Here is an 18,972-nt window from a genome sequence, read left to right as displayed (position 1 = left end):
AACCCAGGAATTGAACCCAAGCCTTCTGTGTCCCCTGCATTACAGGTGGAATCTGTATGGACTGAGCCATTCGGGGAAGCCCTAGAAATTGTTGGGGTCAGGCAAATTAAAAACATTTATAGATATTGAAAATGTGTAAATTTTCAAGTAGTTGTAATAAATAAAAATATAAAATTTTCTGCTTTGTCCCAGAACCCTGGGAGCCTGCAGTTGTAGTGAAGGAGGTTGGGGGTCTTCTCTGAATGAAACAAATCTATATAATCATTCATTTGGACCTTCCTCAGTGAAAAAGGCAAAAGTGAAAGTGAAGTTGTTTAGTTATGTCCGACTCTTTGCGACCCCATGGACTGTAGCCTATAGGCTCCTCAGTCCATGGAATTTTCCAGGCAAGAGTACTGGAGTGGGTTGCCATTTCCTTCTCCATTGGATCTTCCCGACCCAGGGATCGAACCCAGGTCTCCCGCATTGTGGGCAAACACTTTACTGTCTGAGCCACCAGGGAAGCTCGACCATTAAATGCTACTACCACACAGTCCAGAGCCAAAAGCTTGCCTGAACACAGGGGACCTTCTCTAGGTTTTTAGCGCCTCCCTCACTCATTAGTCTGAATGAACACACAAGAAGCTTAACATATGAGAAAATCTTCCATCATGAAATAGACTGAAATGAACTGATTAAGTTACCTCAGAGGACAGTGGCGTTGCAGCAAGCTGCATACTACTAACACACTCCATGTGATATCCTCAGGATGAAAAGAGATGTAGAATAAAACATTATGTAAAATAAAACATGTTAAATAAAATTGGAAGAAAAGTTATGACCAACCTAGATAGCATATTGAAAAGCAGAGACATTACTTTGCCAGCGAAGGTCCGTCTAGTCAAGGCTATGGTTTTTCCTGTGGTCATGTGTGGATGTGAGAGTTGGACTGTGAAGAAAGCTGAGCACTGAAGAATTGATGCTTTTGAACTGTGGTGTTGGAGAAGACTCTTGAGAGTCCCTTGGACTGCAAGGAGATCAGCCCCAGGTGTTCTTTGGAAGGACTGATGCTGAAGCTGAAACTCCAGTACTTTGGCCACGTCATGCAAAGAGTTGACTCATTGGAAAAGACTCTGATGCTGGGAGGGATTGGGGGCAGGAGGAGAAGGGGATGACAGAGGATGAGATGGCTGGATGGCATCACCAACTCAATGGACATGAGTTTGAGTCAACTCTGGGGGTTGGTGATAGACAGGGAGGTCTGGCATGCTGCGATTTATGGGGTCGCAAAGAGTCGGACACAACTGAGTGACTGAACTGAACTGAAATAGAATAAAACATTATGATATTCAGAAGAGAAAAGAAGAGAACCAAAACAGAGCTCCTGGAGATAACAAATATGATCACCTAAATTGGGAAAAGAGGGAGGAGGACCAGCAAACTTTTTCTATAAAGGGACTCATAGTAAATATTGTAAGCTTTCAGGACTTAACAGTCTCTAAACTCTGTCATTGCAGGGTGAAAGCATCCATAGACCATCTATAAATGAATGAACATGAAAGTGTTTATTTACAGAAACTTAACTTTATCTACACCCCTGACGCAGTAGCATCACTGCTGGAATTAATTATGCTATCGTTTGCTGACACCTAATCTAAATTTTTAATAAACTCATAAGTTAAATATTGTAACATAAAGCTGATGAAATCACCTGAAACAAAGACAAAAAGGTAAAGAGATAGGAAATAGGAAAGAAAAACCAAAGTATCAATCCAAGAAGTTCAAAATCTACACAATAAAAGTTCCAGACAGAGAGAAACAGAGAGAACAGAGAAAATGGGTAGAGAGATAGTTTAAAAAGAAGACATACTTTTATGGAACTGAAGGACACAAGTCTCCAGATTTATAGACCCACTGAATACCAGTACGATGGATGAAAAAAGGACCAAACAAAGATATATTCTTACTTAATTTTTGAATAGCAAGGAAAATAATGTTCCATAAAAGCTTCCAGAGTAAACAATAGACTATACACAAAGGAGTAGGAATATGAATAACATCTGATTCTCAGCAGCAGGAGTGGGTGTGAGAAGACAGTGGAGCAATGGTTTAAAGATTCTGAGAAAGTGGTTTCTAATTATAAATATTATGTACATAAATTATGTATGCAGCCAACCTATTAATCAGTAAAGATAAATTTTAAAAAAATTCAGACATGATTTTTTTTCACATGCTCCCTCTTAGGAATCTACTAGTGGATATGTTTCAACAAAATGAGACAAGGAATACATAGGATCCAAGAACAGGGGATATCACAGGTGGAGAATGGTGAAGGGGGGGCTGGGTTAACAGCTATGACTAGATATTGGGGAAGAGAAAAATGGAGTGCTGCAGAGGAGAGGGATTATCTGAAATGACTATTTGGAAAAACTAAGCACTTGACAAATCTTTGCAACTACTGGGAAAAGCAACTAATTCTAGGAACAGACAAAACTAAGCAAATTAGGGAGTCTCGAGGGAGAGAGAATAGAGAAAATTCTTAACTTTAAGAAAAATAAGAAGTTGAAAGAGAATGGAAACACAACCGAGTATACCACTTAATCCAACAGTGGTATTGCTTACCTAGTCATCCTAAATTAAATATTGTCCATTTGTAGAATACTATGTTAACATAGGAAGTAAGAGAGTAAGAGAGAAGATGATACTGCATCTTCAGTTACAAAAGCAAGAAATGGAAATCTCAACAAAATTCAGAAATATTATGAGAAGGAAATGATAGCTAAAATAAAGTGACTGAATCTAAAAAAGGAATTGGTGAAGAAGCTGAGAAAGAAAAGCAAGTATGGGTACTTTTAATACAAATCTCTTCTTATATTTGCTTTTCAAACTATGTACATAAAATTCAGTTCTCTGATACTTTAATATGTTCCACTTCTCAGAGCTACCTATTAAATTTCAAGTATACTGGGAAGGCTGGGCTTGCCTGCTAGCTCAGCTGGTAAAGAATCCACTCGCAATGCAAGAGACCCCGGGTTGACTCCTCCTTCAGGAAGATTCCCTAGAAAAGGACAGGCTACACATTTCAGTACTCTTGGGCTTCCCTGGTGGATGAGATGGTATATAATCTGCCTGAAATGTGGGAGACCTGGGTTTGATTCCTGGGTTGGGAAGATTCCCTGGTGGAGGGCATGGAAACCCACTCCAGTTCGTGCCTAGAGAATCTCCACGGACAGAGGAGCCTGGTGGGCTGCAGGCCAGGAAGTCACAAAGAATCGGACACGACTGAGCGACTCAGCACAGCACAGCACATACTGAGAAGGCTAATACTATAAGCCTTATCAGCTAGTACCATATAATTCATTTGTCAATAAGTGGGAAAAATATATTAAAAAATTGGGTCACCATAGATAGGTACCTGAGTACCAAGTATTGGAGATGAAAGAAGATCACTGAGGGAGAGGCAAGGAGGTACTTGGGGGGAAAGCCTTCTGTTTTTCTTGCGAGTGTGAAACTCCTGTTTGAACAGTGGACCTATTTTGTAAGGATGAGATATGACTGATGAGGCCTGAGCAGGCTTTGACTGGGTGGGGTCACATCTGTTGGAGCAAATATTCCTGACACCAACCCCCAATCAGAAAACTGGGTCTCAGAAAGTCACTGTGTAAGTCTCCCTGTATGAGTCATGTTGCTATGGCTGTTCCCATTGTGTTACCTCCTAAATTTCTTAATTTAAAAACAAAATTCTTAGAACATTATCTAACCTTTTACCTGTGCCACTTGTTCCAAAAAGAGACTATGTCTACGTGGGCTAAAGTGTCCAAGGAGGAGCGGCAACACTGTAAAGGTGTTGATGGTAATCAATGAAAATCCCAAAGGGAGATTACATCTGAGGGGACATAGAGTCACCTGAGTTGCCTTCCGTGTGTGTGTGTGTGTGTGTGTGTGTGTGTGTGTGTGTGTGTGTATGCACATGCTAAGTCGCTTCAGTCATATCTGACTCAGTGACCTTATGGACAGTAGCCTGACAGGCTCCCCTGTCCATGGGTTTCTCCAGGCAAGAACACTGGAGCAGGTTGTCATTACCTCCTCCAGGGGATCTTCCCCATCCAGGGATCGAACCCAAGTCTCTTATGTCTCCTGCATTGACAGGCGGGTTCTTTACCACCATTGCCACTCAGAAAGCCCAGCTGACATTGCAATGTGTGTCTATAATGTTTATATTTTACTATCTCATCAACTAAAAAGCAAGTCTTCTGATGGTAAATGATTGCTTGGTCTTACTCACTCTTGCATCCCCAGCACCAGATAAAGAAATGTTATTTTTATGAGAGAAGCATGGCATTTGCTTCCAGGGACTCAGTCAGCCTCTGCCTAAATCACAAGTTTGCCACATGGGGGCTCTGCTGCGAGCCACAGGAGATTTGTAAGCATTCCCCACTCTTAAGAGAAGTACATTTCAATCAGGATTAAGCATTTCCAGTACAGAGAAGGGTTCTCTAGCCTAGTTCAAGAGAGTCTCCAAATAGACTGTAATATATTCGTGTAATATAAAGACCCACAGCTCCTATTCTCTGTTACTACACTGCCAACTTACACAGAATTTCTTTCCTTTTTTTTTTTTTTTTTTGCAGAATTTCTTTTCTATCAGATGTTTAATATCTCTTAGGTCTCCAGCAAATTTTTTTTAAATTAGATATTGTTTCAGAAACAAAAATAGAACCAATGAAATGTATGCCTTTTATCTAAATTCAGATTTCTATTACCTTTCTCTACCTGGTGGCTTGGGGATTTAATTCTTAATGCTGATATATTTGTCAGGAAGGCAAATTTTAAAATATACTAGTGTACCTGTTGAAAATATTATACATAATGCTTTAATAGTACAATAGAAAATCGACTATTGTACAAAAATGTATGTTTGTGTTCCACCTCCACCAAATCACAAGTTGAAACCTAATCCCCAAAGTGATGGTATTTGGAGGTGGAGCCTTCGGGGATTAAGTGGATGGGATTCCTGCTTGTGTGCTCAGTCCTGTTTGACTCTTGTGACCCCATGGACTGCAGCCCTCCAGGCTTCTCTATCCATGGGATTTCCCAGACAAGAATACTGGAGTAAGCTGCCATTTCCTTTTCCAAGGGATCTTCCTGACCCAGGGATCAAAACTGCAACTCCTGAGGCTCCTGCATTGGCAGGCGAATTCTTTACCACTGAGCCACCTGAGAAGCCTTGAATGGGATTAGTGCCCCTATAAAAGGGGTCCATAAGAGCCCTTGCCTCTTAAGCTGTGTGAAGTTTCAGAGAGAAGATGGCAATCTGTGGACCAGGAGGCAGGCCCTCACCAGACATGGAATCTGAACACCTCTTGATCATAGAGTTCCCAGCCTCCAGAACTGTGAGAAATACATTTCTGTTATTTATAAGCCACCAATCTATCATTTTCTGTTAGAGTAGCCCACATGGACTAAGACAGAACATTTTCTTAAGGAAAAAAAAAATTTATACATCAGAATATACCTAAAGCAAAAATAGCAAAATGTTTATTATTATATCATTTAAGCAGTATTGACTTGATATTCAAAGCACAGCCATAAATGCATGCAAAGTAAAGCGTCAAGTATTAAGGGGAAAATTTGGTTCAGAGACTTTTATAGTTACTCTAAAACATCTTTGCTTTATTGTGAGAAATTATAAGAAGTTTGGGAATATATGTATGCCATAAATTTTACACTGTAGCTCTGGTGCCACATGTTCCTTCATGGAATTTGTTCCAAATGAAAAGCTAGAAAACTGATTTCTCTCAATAAAAATGACTATAATTGAATTTGGTAACTGCTCTCTTGAAAGTAACTTTTTGAGCCTCCTTTAGAAGACTATCCCAATATTAATGCAAACATTAACAGGTTTATTTAGCAAGGAACAATATCAAATATCTGCTTTTTCATAACTATCAACAAAAAGGCAAGTACAGTAAAAAGTTGAGGACAGAAATACTAGTAAATATGAATGGTAAACCAACTCAGACTCATGATACCTTAATATTAATTTTCATCAAATTTGCGATTTGATCAATTACTGAATTCCCACAAAATAGAAATACATATTTTCCCTCAAGTTCTAAGCCTCATATATTCCTAAATTCTGCAAGTGTTAAATTTGCTAACAAGAGTGAATAAACACCCCAAGTATCAATTTGGGGCCGGATGTCCTGCTTAAATTAGTTGAGTGGATTCTTGCTTAACATGTATGTTATTAAAACTTACTCCTTACAAGTTAAATGACATAGAGAAAGCAATCAATTTAATATAAAACATGGAACAAGCTACAGTCCAAATGACCTGGTACCTCCCAATAAATCTACAACATTAAAAAATTAAAGCAACTTAAGAAACATGAAAACAAAATGCAGTACTTGAGCTTTACTTACGTCTTGAACACAAACCAACTTTAAGAACTTACTGTTAAATACGTTAGGTATAGTAATACTAGACGGTTAAATTAAAAATCTTTACTGGTTAGAATTACATACTGAAATATATATATATATGCAAATATATATGCAAAATGACATGATTTCTGAGCTTTGCTTTTTAAAACACTTCAGAAAGAAAAAAGAAAAGTGTGAACGTGTGGGTGTGTATGAAGGGATATGAGGATAGATGGAACACAATTAATAGAATATTGATAACTGTTAATGTTTATTATACTATCCTCTCTATATTGTGTATGTTTTGAAATATCCACTAAAAAATAGTAACAATGGTATCCTTAAATTCATGTAGTCTTTTTATCTTCAGAAGTCTTCCCTGGTGGCTCAGATGGTAAAGAATCTGCCTGCAGTGGAGGAGACCAGGGTTCGATTCTTGGGTTGGGAAGATCCCCAGGAGAAGGGAATGGCTACCCACTCCAGTGTTCTTGCCTGGAGAATCCCATAGACAAAGGACCCTGATGGCTGCAGTCCATGAGGTCACAAAGAGTCGAACATGACTGAGAGACTAATATACGCATGTAGTCTTTCATCTTCAGAAGTTAACCAATAATTGTTGCACTCTAAGAATTTGTTATTTGTCTCTATCCTCAGTTTTATCTTTAGAGCTACTTCTGTTCAAACTAACAGTAAGTAATGTAATAAAACCTGAGAGTATGGATTGATGCTGTAGCATAAATGTATCTTTAAGTGAGGGATAGGCAAATATGTTATATTCTTTTGTAGGTCTCATTCACTTGATTTGCCTCTTTCCAAAAACACACTGAGAAACCATTTTAATGGTCAGACCTGGAAATCTCTTCATCCATTTATCTAAGTCAAAGATATCCACTCATCACCATATGTGACCAGACATGGTTTTAAATGGAGCCCTTGAAGCAAGCAGATGGAAACCAAGGATATTTCAGAGACATGTTAATACCTCGATGGATGAGCAGAATATAGTTATAAATGTACAAATGCATATGAGTATTCTACCAACTAGAAATGAAGAAAATACAATTTTCATAGCTGGAAGGATCTATGTTAGCATTTTGGCCATCTTATTACATGATTTGGTGACCAAGTCAAAAACATGAAGCTCTTTGAAACATCTAGATTGCATGCACTTATTGGTGAAAGCACTCTATGAGTTAGAACACAGAATGTCATTGATGTATGCTGTATATTAAAAGGATATGGTATTAAAAATCATAGTAGAAAGGGAATACTGAGGATTTTTTATAATATTGGTAAATTCTGACTCGGCCCTTGGTCTTGATATGTGTGTGCTAAGTTGCTTTAGTCATATCCAATTCTTGGTGACTATATGGGCTGTACCCCCCAGGCTCCTCTGTCCATGGGGATTCTCCAAGCAAGAATACTGGAGTGGGTTGCTGTGCCCTCCTTCAGGGGATCTTCCCCATCCAGGGATTGAACCCATGTCTCTGATGTCTCCCACATTGGCAGGTGAGTTCTACACCACTAGCACCACCTGGAAAGCCCTTGGTCATGTTAGTGACCCTAAACACATGTTTGTTTCACTGTATGCTGATGAACAGAGAACCTAGATGAAACTCAAAGAAAAATTAATTTTCTCATAGGTACTCAGATTTCAGAAATATTTTATAGCACTTTAGAGCCTACAATGTATTTACATGTAAATTATGGAACTTGATCCTAAATAAAAACTTTAGAGACTCATAGCACAGGTTTTTGGTTTTTTTTTTTTTCAGTATCAGACAGGATTTATTTTTTTATTATCCATCTGATTTATTTATTTATAAAGTAAAATAAATATATATATATATGTAAGATCCTAACATAGCACAGGTTTTACGAGTACTATTTTGTAGATAAGCAAACTGAGACCCTAAGAAGACTGGCCAGAATCAACTCCAGATTCCAAATGTCAACTGGCATATGTAATAAAAAGCATATGTCATTCTCTAAATTATTTTAGAAAAACCTTTCAGATTCACCAAATTTATTTTCCAGAACTTTAAGTCCAAATGCTATCATATCTGGTCTTTATATAATTTTTAATTTTAATCAAAGCTTTTGGTTCCATGCTCTCCAAGACCATCTGCAAGGATGCTGCCGTTGTCTAGGACATCTAAATAGAAATCCATGTTGTTATTGTTTAGTGCCTAATTTTGCTAATCATTTTATAAAATATTGCAAAATACATCATGGTGTTTTGAAGCCTAATATCAAGAACATGCTGCAAAAATTAAAGTCTGACAAAAAATGACGGCCAAATTTGAACATAATTCAAATGAGTTGAACTCTTGATGTTATTCCCCAAACTTGACTTATAGAAGCAGTTGATGGCTTTACCATCCCTCTGATTGCTCAGCCCATAGAACCTAAAGTCATCTTTAATTTCTCTATTTATTCCATACCTCAATTTCTAATCCATTAGAAATCTCCATTGGTTTTACCTAAACATAAGTCTAGAATCTAACCAATCCTCACCACTTTCATTGAAACTGAATCAGAGCAGGATCCTATGGTCCCTGCTCCCCTACTATGTCCTCTGCCTGCCTTTTATCTGTGGAAAAATTTAGTCAAAGAATTAATCAGAGAAGTGAGAAATGCAAATACAAAGAAAAACAGTCAAAGGAGACTAAATAATAATAATGTAGTCATTAAGCATTGTGGTTCCCTTGTGACTCAGACGGTAAAGAGTCTGCCTACAATGCGGGAGACCTGGGTTCAATCCCTGAGTTGGGAAGTTCCCCTGGAGAAGGAAATGGCAACCCACTCCAGTATTCTTGCCTGGAAAATCCCATGGACGGAGAACCCCTGTAGGCTACAGTCTATGGGGTCACAAAGAGTCGGACACGACTGAGCCACTTCACTTCACTTCAGTTCTTTCTCAAAGGCTATAGATAATATTCTAAGCCATATCCTGAGAGCTATCTTATAGATACTAGAACACCAGGTGGAGAAGTTAACTACAAGATGACCAGACTGTACCCAGGACATGAGCTGCCACAATTCCAAGAACGGGCCACAAAGAAATGGGGACAAAATGGACCCTGGAACTGAAGATTACTGAACTGAAAACAACCAAAATTATGCTGGTCAGACCAATGATGACCAATTTGAAGATGACTGTTAGAGATAACGTGCTGTTTCTGCATGTAGCTCCCCCTCACCCACCTATAAAAGGTCTCACCCTCTGCTTGTCACTGTGCATGTGTGGGGGGAGTTGGCCTTTGGACAGATGTCCACCACTCTCCCATCCAGTTGCCAGCATCTGAAATAAAGCAAATTTCCTTTCCACCAATCTGGCCTCTTTATAGGCTTTTGGGCTGCAAACAGCCAGACACCACACACACCCTCTGTAACAATACCATCCTGGTCCAAGTCGCCATCGTCTCTCTCCTGATTGGTATAATATCCTCCCTGCTGGCTTCCCTGATTTTACCCTTGTCCCTTTACAGTCTATTTCCTCTCTGACTTCATCTCCAGTTACTTTCTCCCATACTCTCTACACTCTAGACTGATTAGCCTCTGCTATTCATTGAACACATTATCTGCTCCCACCTGAGTGCCTCTGCACTGGCCACTCCCCTTAAATAAGTTTTAAGGTTAAAAACCTCATCTTCTTCAAGGCTTGCTCAAGCCACTTTCTTTGTGGGCCTAACGATCCTATTTTCCCTGAAATCCACCTCATCCCTTCCACTTCTAATCTTCACTGTCTTTTTTACTTTTCTTTTTCCTATAATTGTTGTTGTTTACTCACTAAGTCATGTCCAACTCTTTGAGACCCCATGAACTGTAACCCACCAGGCTCCTCTGTCCTTGGGATTTTCCAGGCAAGAACACTGGAGTGCATTGCCATTTCCTTCGCTAGGGGGTCTTCCCAACCCAGGGACTGAACATGTGTCTCTTGCATTGGCAGGTAGATTCTTTACCCCTGAGCTACCAGGGAAGCCCAGTAATATACTGCTTTTATTATTTATTTTATTTTTATTGTTCATCTCACTCCTTCAGAATGTAAGCTTAGATATCTGCTTTGTACACTAATGTACTCTAAGTGTCTGGAACAGTGTCTAGGACATAGTGGTTACTCAAACTGTTAAATAAATGTAATCTCTGAGAACAACCCATTGTTAAGACATCAATATATCCACTTTGGGCTTCTCAGGTGGCGCTAGCCAACCTACCAACGCAGAAGACACAAGAGACGTTGGTCTGATCCCTGGGTCGGAAAGATCTCCTGGAGGAGGAAATGGCAACCACCTGCAGTTATTCTTGCCTGGGAAAATTTCATGGACAGAGGAGCCTGGTGGGCTACGGTCCTTGGGGTTGCAGAGTCAGACATGACTGAGCACAGCAGCACAAGCACAATAGCCACTGTAAATTGATTTTCTAAGTTTCTATTTGGCAATTCAGTTTCATATTAGACTGAAATCTGGCATTATATGACTGAGATTGGATTTATTCGCCCAATTTAAACAAAATATGTTAAGCTTTTTGAAGTACTATAAGTGCAATAAAAAAGTCTTTAGATACATGACACTATATTCCATAAGTATATAAATCATTAAGGCCCCAGATTCATTGGGGAAATTTAACTTGTCAGGTAGTTTATAGTTTGCTCTGTACATGGTTTTAAATGCAAATGAATTTGCTAAATACATAATGTAGTATAATTTTGCTTATTTTGAAAGGCAAATAAGAAATGATCATCTTGCAGTAGTCAACAAGTAGAAGGAGAATAAACTTTAAAAAGTAACCAGCAAATTACTAAAATCTTTTGGAATATAAGGTTTTTCTTTTGAGAGACTATGTCTTTGGAGTGATTTCTATAGCCTCAAGTTTTTAGTCTGGGTTAGCACTGCACTACTTTATTTTTGGATTTCTCTACCAGCCTCATGGATGGTCTTCCCTCTTCAAGCATTTCATTCCCATGAACCAGGATAGACCTGGTGGTAATACTGGCTTAAAGATTAGTGCCAAAGTAGGAGGCACCCAGAGAACCTGGAGTTAGACCCAGTCCAAGAATGGCTACTGATTACTGTTGAAGAAGAGATCAATAGTCAGCATTAATAGGAAAAATCAACTTTGAGATCCAAAAGGTGACTGTAAAGTCAGAACTATGGAGCAAGGCAAGATCAGAAGCCAAGATACCATAAAAGCGTCTGCTAATGGCACAGTGTGTAACAGACAGCAAATGTTATTCACCATATTGATCCAAGATTTATCCCAGGAAAAGCAAAGTAAGCAAACTACATTCTCAGTGGGCTCATCTGTGCTTCTGTCATAGAATGAAAGAAGAATAAAAACATAAAGTTGTTGGGGCCTCCAGTCATCCGAGAGCAGCCTTCTGCAGCTGTTGGGAAAACAGACATGGCAATGATTACTTCCCAAAGAGAAGCAGGGATGGTGAAGAGAAAAATCTGAGTCCTTCAAGCACCAGGGATGATAGAGGAGTTATAAATAGTATTCTCTTTAGTCTTTTTTAATAGATACAAATTGTCAAGCCCTATTTGGGATGTTAGATGATAAAAGGTGTAAAATGCCAAAGGGAATATTCAAACTTATATTTACTATTCTCAAAAAATGTACAGTTTAACTATAAAGACTAGAGATGTCTACAGAAAAAGTGAAGATCACATACGGACCATCTCAGTATTTCCACTTCCCAATTTCTTGCCTTTTCACACACATTTTTAAAGAACACTTTCTCCAAAATTGTACCCAATCTCACTGGCAGAGGAATTTTGCCGAGATCAATCCTATGTATACAAGACTAGCATAACATAACCAGTTTATCCTCCATCAAATGTACTTCTGACCCTCATAAAAATGTGTCTGTTCAGTAAATATTTATTGAGCATCTAAAATGTGCCAAGTGCTACAGCAGTTTTTAGGAAAACCAAAGCAGATAAAACTTTATTTTTGTCCTCACAGAACTTATATCACAATATCATAGTTTTATGTGTCCTCTCTTCCTACTAGGAGAAAATTTATTATTTTTATTTATTCTTTACAGTGTGTTTCTTAAACCTAGCTGTCCATCAGAGTCTACTGATAAATGTAGCCTCTTCTGTCTCCTTGAATCAAAATCTTGGGGGAGGGATTGGGAAATTTACCTTTTTAACAAGCTCTCTGGTGGGCTTTATGTAAATTAATAGCATAATAATTTGGGAGGAAACACTTCCCAAGTGGCACCTGTGGTAAAGAATCTGCTTGTCAATGCAGGAGACATAAGAGACACACGTTCAGTCCCTGGGTCATCAAGATGCCCTGGAGGAAGGCATATCAACTCACTCCTGGAGAATCCTGTGGACAGAGGATCCTGGTGGGCTACAGTCCATAGAGTCACAAAGAGTCAGACATGACTGAAGTGACTTAGCCTGCACATACTGTTCTATTAATGGCATCTTATATGAGAAATCTGACTGTACCTAGGGGGCCCCTTTTGTTTATCATAACTGTTACCGAGCCTCTCATCCTTTGAAAATATGAAAGCTTTCCATGATTTTCCACAGTCAATTCACCTAACAAAGACTAGCAAGGAAAACTTAAAAAGAAAAAATTAAATTACCACTTATTTTTAAACAAAATGGTTTTCTCTGTGGGGCAGATGTTACCATATTCTGCTCTGTTGAAGAAAATCAAACATTAATTATGAGTTACAGTCCACTTTAAATATTCCTTTTTTTTACAATTTTTTTTTTTTTACTTTATTTTACTTTACAATACTGTATTGGTTTTGCCATACATCAACATGAATCCGCCACGGGTATACACATGTTCCCAATCCTGAACCGCCCTCCCACCTCCCTCCCCATCTCTCTGGGTCATCCCAGTGCACCAGCCCCAAGCATCCTGTATCCTGCATCGAACCTAGACTGGCGATTCATTTCTTATGTGATATTATACATGTTTCAATGCTATTCTCCCAAATCATCCCACCCTCTCCCTCTCCCACAGGGTCCACGGAGATTTATGAACACTTCTCATCAAAGAAGGCAAGACTGAGAGCATCTCAGAAACCATTATAAACAATACAAAAAATATTCAGTGAAATAGTTCTTTGTGAGTTAACGACAGTCATGACAGTCACTATTCAATACTAAATAACATGCAATAGCAGCAAGTATAGAAAAGTTGATATTATTCAAATAACAGTTAACACAGGCTTATTAAGTGCCACATACTAGTCTAAGATTATGTTATCTCCATACTCTACAGATATGGAGATGACTTAATTCTCAAACTCTCTATTAAATGGAATTTTGTTATGATGCCCATTTTGTAGAAGACAAAACTAATGCATAGAGAAGATGCTAAACATAGTCAACATTACAGAGCTGATAAAATACAGTCAGGATTTGAACCTAGGTGCAAAAACTCATCCTCTTAATCACTAGACTAAGCCTTTCCTCTTTAGTTTTTAGAATACTTATTAGAAGACTCCTATCAAAGAAGTTTATGCAAACCTGTTCTAGAAATCAAGAATTTCATTTCATTACAGCTTCTTTCCCAAAATGACTTAATCAGGCTAATTTTCATTTGACTCATTTTAAAGTGTCGATAACAATGCTGTTCAAACAGGATCATCTAGTGGTTAGAGGTTCAAGTGTAAGAGAGATATGGTTCTGAATTTCAGTCCTACCACTTATCATATGACCTTGAGCAAGGTACCTTTCCCAGTCTGAGTCTCCTCATCTTTAAAATGAAAGGTATAATGGGATCTACATCATAATATTGTTTCCAGATAGAGTAAGATAGCCCATTGAAACGCTATCTTAGAAATGGCTCAATAAAAATTAGTGTAATAAATACCAGCAGCATCAACAAACTGAACCAAATGTTCTCTTGATTCTTGTACTCACACTAAACATGGCTTATTTCTCTTCTAACTAAAAAAAAAGATAAAATGACAGCAACAAAAACAACAAACCAAGTCATAAACAATTAAATCAATTACGTCTTTTGTGGGAAAACCAGAAAGGTTATTGGACACATTACTTCATATGTCATTAGTTATCCTCTCTGTTCCAAAATGTACGTGTGCTAGCATCCTGAGACATCTTGTATAATATAATCATTGTGACTCCAAGAGGTCAAATGGGCAGGCAGTTAATGCTTCTCTGTGAAAAGCTCAATAATTCATTTTATAAATTTCAGTTCCAAGCCTACGTTGAGGTTAAGAAAAATTGACATTCGGTCTGTGAACTTCATGTCCAGCTCCAGAAACACTCTGGGCAGCACATGTTTAGCGATTAAGTGGATGCAGACAATAAAGACGTTGCCAAATTGTAAAACAAGACTTGGAAATTACAGAAAATGTTGCTAGTTATTGATTACGGTGACCATTCAGTTCCTATTGAGCCACCCGAAAGAATCATTCATTTTCCAGCAGAGAGCCTGCTCATTTGCAAGATAAAAGAGAGACATTTCTGCACATGCCCATAATGTTCTTCACCACTGGGGGCAGCTTTACATAAGACTGCATTCACTGAAACCAAAGCAACAGTCTGAGCAGCTTTCAGAATGACAGTCTGCAGAAGTGAGCTGAGCGTGTGCGCGATACGGGGCTCTCCTGCCTTCTGGGCTCCAACGCAGCTCTGTGGCTGAACTGGGTGCTCGCCACCAGAAATGCTGGGCTATGGAATACAGATGTGGCAGCTCAGGTAGCTTCATGTTGCCTGAAGGAATACATCTTGCTTTCTGATAAGAAGAAATTGTAGAAGCTTTTTTTTTTTTTTTTTACACCACCTCCCCCCACCAAAAAAAACTGTAAAGATGCAAAAACGTAATATCCATGAAGATCCTATTACCTAGGAAGATTTTGATGTTTTGCTGCGAATGCGGTGTTGGATTTATTTGTTCTTGGAGTGTTCTGCGTGGCTGGCAAAGAATAATGTTCCAAAATCGGTCCATCTCCCAAGGGGTCCAATTTTTCTTCCTGGGTGTCAGCAAGCCCTGACTCACTACAGTGCAGCTGACAGGGGCTGTCATGCAAGTGGCCCCCTAAGCCAAAGCAAAAGACCTAAGGACGACCTTTGAACAATACAAAGGATGGGTATGTTTTGTCATTTTTCTTCTTTTCTTCTTAAAAAAACAAAAACAAAAAAATCCACTAGTCTGTATATTAATTCTGCCTTAATTATTGTAGAGATTACCTTGTTCTGCTCTAAAACTATAAATTCAACTGCTTAGTGAACATGTTTCCTTGCTTAACTATTAAAAAAAAAAAAGCCTAAAGAATTCTCTTTAAATTATAAGGAGATGATATTTGATGTTAAATATTGCTCTACACATTTAAATTTCTAAAAAAGAAAATATATGCTTATTTTTGCTTGATTAAAAAATAAATTAATTCTTTTTTGGGGGGATAACTTTTCTAAGTTGTTTTTATTTCCAGGTTTCAATGTAATTAGGCTACTGAGCGGATCAGCTGTAGCACTGGTTATAGCCCCCACTGTCTTACTGACAATGCTTTCTTCTGCTGAACGAGGATGCCCCAAGGGCTGTAGGTGTGAAGGCAAAATGGTATATTGTGAATCTCAGAAATTACAGGAGATACCCTCAAGTATATCTGCCGGTTGCTTAGGTTTGTCCCTTCGCTATAACAGCCTTCAAAAACTTAAGTATAATCAATTCAAAGGGCTCAACCAGCTCACCTGGCTGTACCTTGACCATAACCATATCAGCAACATTGATGAGAATGCTTTTAATGGAATACGCAGACTCAAAGAGTTGATTCTGAGTTCCAACAGAATCTCCTATTTTCTCAACAATACCTTCAGACCTGTGACAAATTTACGGAACTTGGATCTGTCCTACAATCAGCTGCATTCTCTGGGATCTGAACAGTTTCGGGGTTTGCGAAAGCTGCTGAGTTTACATTTACGGTCTAACTCCCTGAGAACCATCCCAGTGCGAATATTCCAAGACTGCCGCAACCTGGAACTTTTGGACCTGGGATATAACCGGATCCGAAGTTTAGCCAGGAATGTCTTTGCTGGTATGATCAGACTCAAAGAACTTCACCTGGAGCACAATCAATTTTCTAAGCTCAATCTGGCCCTTTTTCCAAGGTTGGTGAGCCTTCAGAACCTTTACTTGCAGTGGAATAAAATCAGTGTCATAGGACAGACCATGTCCTGGACCTGGAGCTCATTACAAAGGCTTGATTTATCAGGCAATGAGATCGAAGCTTTTAGTGGACCTAGTGTTTTCCAGTGTGTCCCAAATCTGCAGCGCCTCAACCTGGATTCCAACAAGCTCACATTTATTGGTCAAGAGATTTTGGATTCTTGGATATCCCTCAATGACATCAGTCTTGCCGGGAATATATGGGAATGCAGCAGAAATATCTGTTCCCTGGTAAACTGGCTGAAAAGTTTTAAAGGACTGAGAGAGAATACAATTATCTGTGCCAGTCCCAAAGAGCTGCAAGGAGTGAATGTGATTGATGCAGTGAAGAACTACAGCATCTGTGGCAAAAGTACCACAGAGAGGTTTGATCTGGCCAGGGCGCTCCCAAAGCCAACGTTTAAGCCCAAGCTCCCCAGGCCGAAGCATGAAAGCAAACCCCCTCTGCCCCCCACGGTGGGAGCCACGGAGCCTGGCCCAGAGACTGATGCTGACACTGAGCACATCTCTTTTCATAAAATCATCGCAGGGAGCGTGGCCCTTTTCCTGTCTGTGCTTGTCATCCTGCTTGTTATCTACGTGTCGTGGAAGCGGTATCCTGCCAGCATGAAGCAGCTGCAGCAGCGCTCCCTCATGAGAAGGCACAGGAAAAAGAAAAGACAGTCCCTAAAGCAAATGACTCCCAGCACCCAGGAATTTTACGTAGATTATAAACCTACCAACACGGAGACCAGCGAGATGCTGCTGAATGGGACGGGACCCTGCACCTATAACAAATCAGGCTCCAGGGAGTGTGAGGTATGAACCATTGTGATAAAAGCGCTCTTAAAAGCTGGGAAATAAGTGGTGCTTTATTGAACTCTGGTGACTATAAAGGGAACGCGGTGCCCCTCTCCCCATCCCTCTCCCTCTCCCTCTGCTGGCAAAGTCCTTCCTTCCCGTCTGTTTTAGTGCATTCATAATACGGGTCATTTTCCTTTCATACATAGTTAATCCACTGAAATTTAAATACCACAATCAATGTGAAGCTTGAATTCTGGTTTAATATAATGCCTATTGTGTACAACCTTTTATTGATTCCATTAATGTCACACTTGTTTTAAGATAAAACTTCTTTCATAAGTGATCCCTCACATCTGCTGTTACTCTCCTTCTAGTAGGACCAAATTTACAGTTTTAGAAGGTTTGCAGTTCATTGGTAAATCAAGGAAAACCTGAATGATCCCAGGTACTTGGAGCTGAAACTGATTCTAGAAGATGACTTGATTATAGGAACATTCAGGGGCAGTCTTAAAACAACACCTAGCTTAAAAAGAAAATTGCAGGAAAATATTGAAAGATGGTGCTCTGTTAAAGCAGCACCAGAAGCAGTTTTCAGAGGTGTTTGAATTACAATAAAGCAAGCCTGAGGAAAACTGTGGAAGGGTTAAATTGTTGCAAGTAGATGACTGCAAAATGTGAGGAGACAGTAAAAACACAAAGTTTAGACTTGAAGCCTTATCTCTGAAATCCATCTCTGTAAAAATCACAGTAGAGGTTTCACTGTCAGTTTCTTTTAGCCTCCGCATATCCAAAATGAGTGAATGAATAAATAAATAAAATAGGCAAGAGGCAAATTTGAGGAGGCAGATTTTTCCACACATCCTCACCTTAAGTTTTCAGAGATGAGGCTTGCAAACGGGAATGCAGCTTGCTAAACACATGTGGTTAGAAGCTTACCAGAATTTCTCTTTGCAGCTCTTGTAGGACCCTAATGTGGGGAGTGGAATCATGAGCTCAGTCTGTTCTGTTTGGGATTTGTCAGGCTGTCCTGTTGTGTTTCACTCTATGCCCTGCACACATGCCAGTCCCCTGCTGACTGACATTTCATTCAGAGGCGTAGAGAACACATTTTAAGACTCAATTTCCACCACCCATTGAAAAGGATAGTTTTGACAACACCTTAATAAGATAAAATAAATCTTACAGGAAAAAAGACCAACCCCATGTCAGCTGTCTTTGGCCTCTCTATTGTTGATGTTACAGTGCTGATGTTACAGTGTCCCCATGTTCATCTCTATTGTGAATTCCATTCATCAGTATGATTCTGTACAGACCCTGCTGGCAATACGCAAGCTGCATGCATGTTTTTATGTCGATGGTGAAAGTTTATTGACTGCAGCACAAATATCATAGCTTCTGTATTTAAGTAACTTTGACTACAGTTCATTTAGATTTTAGAAAAATGTCTTTAGTCTGCTTTTCATTCTCTAAAATGAACAATTCCTTTATAGGAGCGAAAATCACAAATTGCAACACTGAGCCTGTTTCATTTAATTTGACTTGTCAAGCCTTATATCTTTAACCATGCCCCTGTTCTTTCAAAACAGAATCACTGCAGCAAAAAAAAGAAAAAGTAAAT

The 18,972-nt window shown here is 39.1% G+C and overlaps 2 protein-coding genes across 2 annotated transcripts in view; one reads left to right on the top strand and one right to left on the bottom strand.

Annotated features, from left to right (window-relative positions):
- Positions 1-18,972, bottom strand: part of CTNNA3 (catenin alpha 3) — a 1,791,870-nt gene that overhangs the window by 1,043,894 nt on the left and 729,004 nt on the right. The window lies entirely within an intron of this gene.
- The window catches only part of LRRTM3 (leucine rich repeat transmembrane neuronal 3), a 195,285-nt gene continuing 191,804 nt past the window's right edge, over positions 15,492-18,972 (top strand). Inside the window, exons 1-2 of the mRNA XM_068982259.1 lie at positions 15,492-15,495; positions 15,838-17,369. Coding sequence (XP_068838360.1) covers positions 15,492-15,495; positions 15,838-17,369 — 1,536 coding nt within the window. The remainder of the gene's footprint in view (positions 15,496-15,837; positions 17,370-18,972) is intronic.

This window comes from Capricornis sumatraensis, chromosome 10 (assembly GCF_032405125.1).
Source record: "Capricornis sumatraensis isolate serow.1 chromosome 10, serow.2, whole genome shotgun sequence".
Taxonomy (NCBI): domain Eukaryota; kingdom Metazoa; phylum Chordata; class Mammalia; order Artiodactyla; family Bovidae; genus Capricornis; species Capricornis sumatraensis.
The sequence above is the reverse complement of the archived record's forward strand: the minus strand, read 5'-3'. Positions and strand labels throughout refer to the sequence as shown.